This window comes from Fukomys damarensis, unplaced genomic scaffold (genome assembly GCF_012274545.1).
Source record: "Fukomys damarensis isolate Sample0158 unplaced genomic scaffold, DMR_v1.0_HiC HiC_scaffold_1, whole genome shotgun sequence".
NCBI classification, from domain to species: domain Eukaryota; kingdom Metazoa; phylum Chordata; class Mammalia; order Rodentia; family Bathyergidae; genus Fukomys; species Fukomys damarensis.
The window spans coordinates 53,651,826-53,662,430 of NW_022900913.1; the positions used below are offsets into that span (position 1 = coordinate 53,651,826).

Here is a 10,605-nt window from a genome sequence, read left to right on the forward strand (position 1 = left end):
CAAGAAATCACACAATAACAAATGTTGGCGGGGTTGTGGGGAGAAAGGAACCCTCCTCCATTGTTGGTGGGAGTGCAGACTAGTGCAACCACTATGGAAATCAATATGGAGATACCTCAAAGAGCTTGGACTGGAGGTTCCATTTGACCCAGCCATCCCTCTGTTGGGTATCTTTCCAAGAGAACTAAAAGAATCATATCACAGAGAAGTATGTGCACCCATGTTTATAGCGGCACAGTTTGTAATAGCTAAATCTTGGAAACAACCTATTTGCCCATCCGTTGGAAACTGGATAAAGAAGTTGTGGTTTTTCTATAAAATGGAATATTACTCAGCCATAAAGAGCGAGAGAATAGATTCATTCATAGGAAAATGGATACATATTGAAGATATACTCCTAAGTGAAATAAATAAGTCCCACATGTGTAAATACCGAATAGTTTCCCTGGTGTGAATATTCTGCAACAATGCATAAGATTCTAATAAGATTACTGACATTTAGAAATGGGAGGAAAGGAGCTAAAGGTGTAGGGAAGGTGTGATACATAGGGGAAGAACAAAAAGGGAAAAGAAAAAAATGTGAGAGAATGAAAAGATGAAAATAAAGTGTTTGTAGATGGGGAGGGGAGGAGGGGGTGAAGGGAGGGCAGAGGTAAGGGGAAAAAAATGAGAATCAAGACTTGCCATGTAAAGGTACATGATCCCAACAATGAATGTAACTGTACTGTATCCCTAAATGTACCAATAAACTCAATAAAAAAAAAAGAGCAAAGTGTCCTTTACACAAGGAACTATAATGAAAAACTGCTCTGGCATTTGCCTGTCTGGCATGCAAATTGTTTTCTTCAGCTGCTTCACAGCTCAATTGTGACCTGCGGAGTCACAAGGCAGACACTTGGGGGAGCTAACACCTCAGAGGGATCGCGAGGGCACGGCTCGGGCCCCCAGCTTCTCACGAGCCCGCAGAGACACCTAAATTTGAGCCACGCGTTCCTGCGCTAAACTGACCTCCTGGTCTCAGATCGAAAATCTTCTAGGGCTTGGAGGTGGAGCTCAGTGATAATGCGTTTTCCCGGCTTCCGGGAAAATCTTACAACTCGCCAGTGTTCTGCGCAAGGTCCTGAGTTCGATCAGCTGGTACGGGGGGGGGGGGGGAAAAAACTCCCCAGTGTTTCGTTCCCCCACCCCCGCCCACACCCGCTCTCCAAGAAAGGGAAGGGGGCACCGAGGGGACTCAACAAGCTTCTCCTGAATGGCCATTTAGGTCGCGGTTTCTCCCCTTCAGGCTGCAGCAGGCGTGAAAGCTCTTTGCAGTTTTGTGTTTTTTTGAGGGGATAGAGGTTTTTGTTTTGGCGCCAAGCATCCAACACATGCTAAGCAGGTGCTCCACCACTGAGTTGTACCCCGACAACCGGCTCCTGGAACCATTTACTAGTGGCCCATAACCACCCCGGGAGTGAATCAGAAAGCAGAGATCAGTCACCTCAGCGAACCAAACCAGGGCGGAAGGGGCGGGGGCCTAGGGCGGAAGGGGGAGGGCCTAGGGCGGAAGGGGCGGTTCCCATGGCGGAGGGCGGGGCCTAGGGCTCTTTCCGGGAGTCAATTCTGTAGCGGGAAAAGCAGTGTCTTCCGGACCGGGTCTGACCGCCTGGTTCTCTTGGCGCCGCCTAGAAGGCGATGGAGCAGCAGGCAGAGGAAGCACCAGGCGCTGGGTCCGCGGATCCCGTTGGGGCAGGAGGTCCTCCGCAGGTCTCCGGCGCCCGGGAAGCACGCAGCGAGGACCGCATGGCTCTGCTTCTCAGGTTGTTCCTCCGGCCGCGTGCCCGGAGCCGGCGATGCTTTTCTTTTGTACTAAGCAGTTGATAGGGAACATTTGGTGAGGAAGGACTTCAGTCTTCTAAACCAATGGCCAGACAGGCCTTGAGTCAAAGCCGTCCTACTGGGGGTCCGCAAGATTCCCCGACACACAGAAGTTATATAAAATGTAAATGTCAGTGTCTATAAGCAGTTTTCTTGGGACACAACTTTACTGCTACAAAGGTAGAGCTGAGTAGTTAGAAAATAAGATTCCCAAAGCCTAAACTATTTGATAGCTGGTCCTTTACAGGAAAAAAAGAAGTTTGCAGACCTTTTGTCTAAATCATAGGGGACTTTTAAAAAAAATATGCACCGCCTGCCTCGCAAACACAAGAACCCGAGTTCTGTCCCTAGTACTACAAAATATATATATATGTATGTATGTATATATGTGTGTGTGTATGCTTATATTTTTAGCTTTGTTGTTGATTTAAAAAGTCTTGACTAGTAAATAAACCTCACTAAAAATTCCCTCCTGTGGGGCACGGTATCGCCTGCCTGTAATCCCAGCACTGAGAGGCTGAGGCAGAACGATGGGGAGTTCAAGGCCAGCCTGGGCTACATAGTAATATGCACTATATAATGTAATCCCACTACATTCCATTTTGTCTTCCTTTGAAAACTCGAAAAGTTACTTGTTTTGTTTTGTATTTTGGTACCGGGGATTGAACTCGGGACCTTGCACTTGTGAGGCAGGCAGTGGGACAGCTGAGCTAAATGCCCATCGTGGCTTTAAACTCTTCCTGCCACAGCCTTGGCAGTGCTGGCATTAGAGGTGTGAGCTATCGCTGGGCTTTTGTGCTCCCTTTTAAATGAGGTTTTTGTGTCCATTTTTATTTATTTCTTTATTTATTGGTACTGGGGATCGGACTCTGGACCTCCCGCTTGCGAGGTGTGCCCATTTTTAAATGAAATGGGGCCTCACTAGAAGACTTAATGCTGGTTTTCTTTATTTATCCCCATCTTATTACATCAGCTTGCAACAACAAAAATGAGTTCATTGTATGATAATAATACCTCAGTCCATAGCTATGTGACTCTGTTCTCTTCATCTGCTTACAGGCTGAGAGCACAAACAAAACAACAACTCTTAGAATATAAGTCGATAATTGATGCAAGTAAGTAGTTTCATTTTCTAATAAGGTTATATGAGTTTGATAATGAACAGTATCCTATGGGAAAGAAAATCAACTTTACAAGACATTATATTTGTATATGTACTATAGCAGAACAGATTAAAAAAAACATGCAAGGTAATATACCTGTGAAGGCAGGATGGCCTGACAAAAAGGAGGAAACATTTAGATAGGATAGTGGGCGTGGTCTCTGAAGAAAGGGTTTAACATCCCCTTCCTTTTTTTTGTGTGTGGAGTTGGTGATTGAAGCCAGGACCCTCACACCTAGCCACATCCCCAGCCTTTTGTTTTTGTTTTATAGTTTGAGACAAGGTCTCACGAAGTTACTAAGTTGCCCAGGATGGGCTCTTGTGATTCTCTTGCCTTGGCCTCCCAGAGTACTGGAAGTTACTGGGTACCCTATTGGATAATGTCGATATGAAATAGTTCCATTATCATAGAAAGTATTGGGCTCTTTTTATTTCTCTTTCTTGTCCCACTGAGGTATATTGATTACGGTTCAGTTGGAATCTATATACTGATAGGAGAAAAACTGCTATGGTATGTTAACAGTATGGATTCTCCTGACATATGTGCATTGTATATCTGTTTCAGTAGTTGTAGTGTTCAGTGTAAAGAACATACTTTTAAAAAAATTTATCCTTCAATATTTAATGCTTTTGAATGCCATTGTTTATAAATTTAAATTTAATTTCTAATTGTTTGTTGCTAACATATATATATACACCTATAATACCTATAATTGGCTTTTTTTTTTTTTTTTCCTTTCTTTTGAGACAGGATGACAGGGTCTCACTGTGTAGTTGAGACTGACCTGGAACTCACTATGTAGTCCAGGCTGGTCTCGAGCTTGCAGTGATCCTTTTGCCTCAGTCTCCCACATGCTGGGATTACAGGCGTGGGCCACCACTCCCGGCCTTATAGTTGGCTTTTTGACATTAATTGGCTTTTTGATGCCCAGCTATTTTTCTGTCATCCTAAAATGGTTCTCTCAGGCTGAGGATGTATAGTTCTGTGGTAGAACACTGGCTTAGGATATATGAGGCCCAAGTTCAATCCTCAATTCCTTCTCCGTAGAGATATAATTAATGATGTTCTGTCTCTCAGTGCTACGGCAGCCACTAATTCTTTTTGTTTTGTTTTGTTTTTGTTTTTTGAAACAGGGTCTCACTATGTAGTTGAGACTGACCTGGAACTCACTATGTAGCCCAGGCTGGTCTCCAATTTACAGTGATCCTCCTGCCTCAGCCTCCTGAGTGCTGGGATTACAGGCGTGCACCACCACGCCCGGCTGGCAGCCACTAGTTCTGTATGGGTATTGAAACTTGAAATGTGGTTAGTCTTCAGTGAGACAGGCTATAAATAAAAAATACACGCAGAAGAGGGAAATGTGGAATATGTCATTAGTAATTTTAAATTGATTACATGTTACAATTTATTACATTATTGGAATAATAATTAGGACTTGTTGGGCTAAATAATTATATTAAAATTAATTCATGTTTTTATTTTTTTACTATATAAACTGACATACAAAGTTTTATCTTTTGAAAAAAAGTTTTTTGTATTTGTGGTGTACATTATATTCCTTTTGCACAGTGCTGTTCTAAAATGTTATTGACTTCAAAAAATTATTTATTTGCAGATGAAGAAAAAACTCCAGAACAAATCATACAAGAAAAACAAATTGAAGCGTATGTCATATTTTAAATTTTTATTTGTAATTTTATTCTGATTTAATCATATTGTCACTGATATCATATTGTATGTGGTGAGAAACTGAAAGTAGAAATAAGTACTGAAATGTATCATGGATGTTGGAAAATGGGAAGAAAGTGTTCAAATGGGAAGGGGAACAAGGGAGGAGGGAAGGAGAAGGGAAGAGGGACAAGAAAAAGCAGTGAAAGTAGAAGGAAAAAATGGAAACAAAGGTTTTGTACACAGAGAAGGGAGGAAACTTGAGGAGGGGAATGGGATAAAATAAAATTGAATTAATTTTTAGAAAATCATATTATCCCTATTATACCATTAGCTGCCTTTTTCCTTTCTTTTATTTTCCAAATAATTGCATGCACATATTGGGAAGCCATTGACTGGAATGGAGACTTATATAGATGAATGCTCACATTAGTATTCTATGGCATTCCTTTAGAAGATACTGAGAAAAGTTCAGAAAGCATCTGTTTTTTTAGGAAAGCTTCACCACTATGATGTAATGACAACATAATGAAAATGTTTTATTAAAACTTTATTATCTAGGCAGGGATGTAGCTCAGTGGCACCACGCCTGCCTTGCAAGCCCATTGTCCTGAGTTTGATCCCTGGTAGCGCAAAAAAAAAACAAAACACCAAACTTTATTCTCAGTTTTTAAAAAAGGAAGCATTAGTTTTGCTTAACCCCAGTACTTTGTAAGGCTGAGGCAGGAGGACTGCCAAGTTTGAACCCATCTTGGGCAAATAACAACTTCCCTGTCCCAAAAAAAGTAGAAGGCTGGGAATGGGGCTCAGTGTGAAGGTCCTGGATTGAGTCCCCAGTACTGCCAAAAAACCTCAGCTTATATCTGTAACTATGCATTGATATGGTAAGCCTATAGGATACTTCTTCAAATAGAGGTATTTTACTCTTTTCAAAGGTTTGCTTCATACATTTCTTTCTTTTTTGATACAGGGGATCAAACTCGGGACCTTGCACTTTTGAGGCAGGCACAGTGCCACTGAGCTAAATCCCCAGCCCACATACATTTATTTCAATAATGAATTTTTCTGATGTTGCTGAAATTCTTTTATGTTTCTTTAATAGTAAAGTTGAAGACCTGGAAAATGAAATTGAAGAGGTAAAAATTGCCTTGGAAATGAAAAGTCTTGCATTGAGCAGGTAACTATTACATTTTGAGTATAAGCATTGTGAACTTACTATGAAATGGATATGAGGGTAAGGTGGAGGGCTTTTTGTTTTTTAACTAGGAAAAATGAATGAATCAAGTGAAATGATGATTAGATAATAGTCACAAGAAATTGAATCCTGCTGGGCGTACTGTAATCCCAGCACTTGGGAGGCTGAGGCAGGAGGATCACTGTGAGTTCAAGACCAGCCTGGGCTACACAGTGAGTTCCAGGTCAGTCTCAACTACATATTAAGACCCTGTCTCAAAAAAACAAAAAACAAAACAACAACAAAAAAATTGAATCCTGAGAGCCAGGGGTGGAGGTACATGCCTGTAACCCCCAGCACTCAGGAGTCTGTGGAAGGAAGATCACAAGTTCAAGGCCAGCCTGGGCCACATAGTGAGGTCAAGTCCAGCGTGAACTGTGTAGTGAGACCCTGTCTCAAAAAAAAAAATTAAACCCTGAAGAGAAAATTTGCAATATTATTTTCCTTAGAAGAAATTACATAGGTAGGGATAGTAAGGAAACTTTAATCAAGACAGTAGAAATGTATGGATAAATCTCATTTGTCCTTTGAAAAGATTACATGGATTTATTTATTATACTATTAATTCAGAAAAAGAATTGTCATCCGGCTTAATTTTTATTTTTTAAAATACTGGCTTTTTTTTTTTTTCTCTCCCTGAGATAGAGTATCCTGTGTTTGCCAGGCTGGTCTCAAACTTCTGGGCTGTAGGAATTCTCTTGCCTCAGCTTCCCAAGTAGCTGGGACTACACATATGTCCTGGCACACCCAGATTAAATATAGTTATTGGTCTTAATTTGTTCAACAGATATTTGAGTATAAGACTCTATCCTGGTCTGTTCAGGTTCAGAACTACAGTCATGTATTGTGTGACAACAAACTACATAGAAAATGGAGGTGGCATAGTATGATATCATGCAGTGACATCATAGCCATCTTAGTTTAAGTCCACTCTGACATTTGCACAAGGACAGAATCACCTAGTGATACATTTCTTGGACTGTATCCTCATCCTTATATCTCAGGAGTATGTTAAGACAAACATGGGCCGGGGATTTAGCTCAGCGGTTCAGTGGCCTGCCTTGCAAGCGCAAGGACCTGAGTTCATTCCCGGTATCAAAAAAAAAAAAAAGACAAACACAGTAAGTTATAGACTTTTGATTTGATTCAATAATCTCAATTAAATGTCTTTTATTATAGTTACTTCTTTCTGTTTCTGGCATTCCTAAATGAGTTTCTTTGTAGAGTTAATCAAAAGATAAAGTTCTTTTACTTTGTGTGCTTACATACTCCGAAAGGAAGAAATAGCTACTACTACTGAATTGCTTTCTTGGTTTATTCTTTGTGGGATACTGGGGACTATACTCTGTCACTTGAGCTATATCCTGAGCCCCATTTTCTGTTCATTATTAGCTGTTTCTTAGCTCCTTGAGTTGGATTGTAAGCTACAGTAGAAGTTCTGAATTTCCAGTCCAAATGGCTATATTCCCTGACTTCCTTGTCTCAGGCCACACTGATCTCTGTGGTCCTCAGCACTGCCCCAGCCCTGCACACATAGAGACTACATCCAGCTCAGGGCAGGTTCAGGTCCGTGCAGCCCTGGGCAGGACATGCACAGCTGTGTGCTACTGCCTCTTTAGTCTTTGAGTTACTTCATGTTTTATAATTTATGTCTCAAAGTATTTACCATGCACATTTTTAAAACCTGCATATCTTTTATATATCTTTTAAGGGGAATCAATCTTTAACTCGTAGTTAGGAACTATTTTTAATAAATAATATGCTAGCCGGGCATGGTGGCACGTGCCTGTAATCCCAGCACTCGAGAGGCTGAGGCAGGAGGATCACTGTGAGTTCGAGACCAGCCTGGGCTACATAGTGAGTTCCAGGTCAGCCTCAACTACATAGTGAGACCCTGGCCCAAAAAACAAAAAACAAAACAAACAAAAAAATATATATATAAAATAGTAATAAATAATATGTTACCTATGTTTTGTAATGCAATCCTTTTACTTACAGGATACAACTTTCAGCTGCACTTAAGAATGACCTGGAAAAAATTAACACTGGGAACAGGTATGCTTTTTCCTCTAAATTTTGGTGGGCTTTTGTTTTTGTTTTGTACTGCGGATTGAACTCAGGACCTTTTGCTTGCAAGGCAGGTGGCAGAACCACGGAGCTAAATCCCCAGTCTTTTCCTTTGAATTTGTAAAGGTTCTCTTCTGGTTCCTAATGAATTTTAGGATAGTTTTCTCTAGTTGTGAGGTATGCTGTTTATATTTTGATTGGGACTGCATTAAATTAGTATAAGTGTTGGAAGTGTGGTCATTTGCTTTTTTCTTTTTATTTTTTTGGTGCCAGGGATTGAACTCGGGTCCTTGTTTTTGCGAGGCAGGCACCGAAACCACTGAGCTAAATCCCCGGCCTAGGCCATTTTCACTGTATTGGTTCTTTCTGTCGAAGAACAGGAAATATTTTTCCATTTTTTAATATCCTCTTCAATCTCCTTTTGGTGTTTCACTTTCTTTGCTAAATTAATTCTTAAGTATTTTATTTTTCTTGATGTTACTGTGAAAGATGTTGTGCCACAGTCTGAGTGGCTAAAGGGTTCACAGAGTAAGAAACAATGGTGAGAGATTAAGAAATTTAAGGAATAAGACAAAGAGGGCTGGGGATTTAGCTCAGTGGTGCTGCCACCTGCTTCACAAGTGCAAGGTCCCAAGTTTGATCTCTGGTACCAAAAAAAAAAAAAAAAAAAAAAAAAAAAAAAAAGACAAAGATGAAGTAAAGTTTACATAGCTGAGGCCAGGTGGAAACTCTTTGTCCTGATGTGATAAAAAGCTTGGCTTGCATCCTCAGCACCATTTTGGTTTTTTGAGACAGGGTCTCACTGTGTAGTTGAGACTGACCTGCAACTCACTGTGTAGCCTAGGCTGGTCTCAAACTCACAGCGATCCTCCTGCCTCAGCCTCCCGAGTGCTGGGATTACAGACCTGCGCCACCACACCCGGCCTCAGCACCTTTATTTACAGTGTAGGTAAGGGAACTGAAAGGGGATGCCTGATTGGAACAGGAAATGGCCAGGGTCTGCAGGAAATAATGCTTGATGTTTCTCTAGCAAATGGTTGGGAAGGAAGATAGTCCTCTCTTGGCCAGGCTTTGCTCTACCACGCCCTCCATGGGAGGAAGTGAGTTAGGCCTGGCCATAGTGATCTACAGTGCATCACTCCCAGCAGTGTTGTTTCCCTAGTTTCTCTCCATGAGTTTGTTACTCATGTACAGGAAGGCTATTGATTTTTTTTTGGTGATGCCAGAGATCGAACTCAGGACCTTGTGCTTGAGAGGAAATTGTGGTGCCACTGAGCTAAACCCCCAGGCCAGAAGGCTACTAATTTTTTTTTTGTACCATGGATTGAACTCAGGACCTTGCGTTTGTGAAGCAGGTGGTAGAACCACTGAGCTAAATGCCCAACCCAGCTATTGATATTTGAGTGTTGACTTTGTATCCACTTATGTTACTGAATTTGGTTATTAAATCTAAAAGTCTTTTGGTAAAGTATCATGTCATCTGCAAATAATAATAACTTCTTACTTTCCTGTCCTTATTCCTTTTATTTATTTCTTTTGTCTAATTGCTCTGGCTGTTTCCAGAACCATATGGATGGAATATTTACTGTATTCAATTTTTTGGTTTGTTTTACATTTTGTTATATAACCACAATATAGTTCATACAGTTCAAGGTGGCAAATTAATCATTATCACAGTTTTTCATTTTCTAGGCTGTGTTTGATGCTACTATTATTGCTGATTGTACTATGTTAGCCAAGGTGACATAATTGTTTTAATCAGTTGTTCTTCCTGATAGGCCAAGGCTCTGATTACCTAAGGATCATAAACAATACTATAGGCCAGTGCCAAAGAACCGAGGGCTAGCCAAAATAGGCAGCAACTTCTCATCCCCCATAAATTGAAGCACAGGATCTTGCAACAGACTCAAAACCCAAAAGCCAGCAGGCTGGAGATTTAGCTCAGTGGTTCCACTGCCTGCCTCGCAAATGCAAGGATCCAAGTTTGATCCCTGGTACCCAAAAAAAACAAAAGCCGGCTCTACCTGGAAGGTATCTCTGAGAAGTAGTCATTTTCTAAGGGTTCTAAATACTGGCTTTTATCAATCCAGGAATAAAAGATTAAAAAAAAAAAAAAAAAAGCGACAAGACACTGAAGCAGCCTCAGCCTTCCAGCTGATCAAAGACAAATCCAAGGGGCAATGAGGTGGAATAATTTGAAAGTCACCTACTTGCACTCTGAAGTGCTAATAGCAGAAGTAACAAAGCCGATGAATAAGGCTCTCTAGCAGAAATCAAATCAGAAATAATCTCTCAGCTACAGAGATGGTGACCATAATGAAAGACATGATTAGTGACTCTACAGCAGAAACAGATTAAAAAAAAAAAGAGGCATTTAGGAAAATGATGGAAACCATGAACACTCAACAGGAAAGAAATGGAATCCATGAAACAGTTTCAAACAGATATCCAGGAAATTAAAAATTCCACTGAAAGTGGAATGCACGCCTATAATCCCAGCTCTTGGGAGGCTGAGGCAGGAGGATTGCTGTGAGTTTGAGACCAGCCTGGGCTACACAGTGAGTTCCAGGTCAGTCTCAACTACATAGTGAGACCCTGTCTCAAAAAACCAAA

The 10,605-nt window shown here is 40.9% G+C and overlaps 1 protein-coding gene across 1 annotated transcript in view; it reads left to right on the forward strand.

Annotated features, from left to right (window-relative positions):
- Positions 1-1,569: 1,569 nt before the first annotated feature.
- The window catches only part of Cenph (centromere protein H), a 24,711-nt gene continuing 15,675 nt past the window's right edge, over positions 1,570-10,605 (forward strand). Inside the window, exons 1-5 of the mRNA XM_010637294.1 lie at positions 1,570-1,802; positions 2,920-2,975; positions 4,639-4,687; positions 5,794-5,868; positions 7,924-7,980. Of these exons, the coding sequence (XP_010635596.1) occupies positions 1,678-1,802; positions 2,920-2,975; positions 4,639-4,687; positions 5,794-5,868; positions 7,924-7,980 (362 nt within the window). The 5' untranslated portion in view covers positions 1,570-1,677. The remainder of the gene's footprint in view (positions 1,803-2,919; positions 2,976-4,638; positions 4,688-5,793; positions 5,869-7,923; positions 7,981-10,605) is intronic.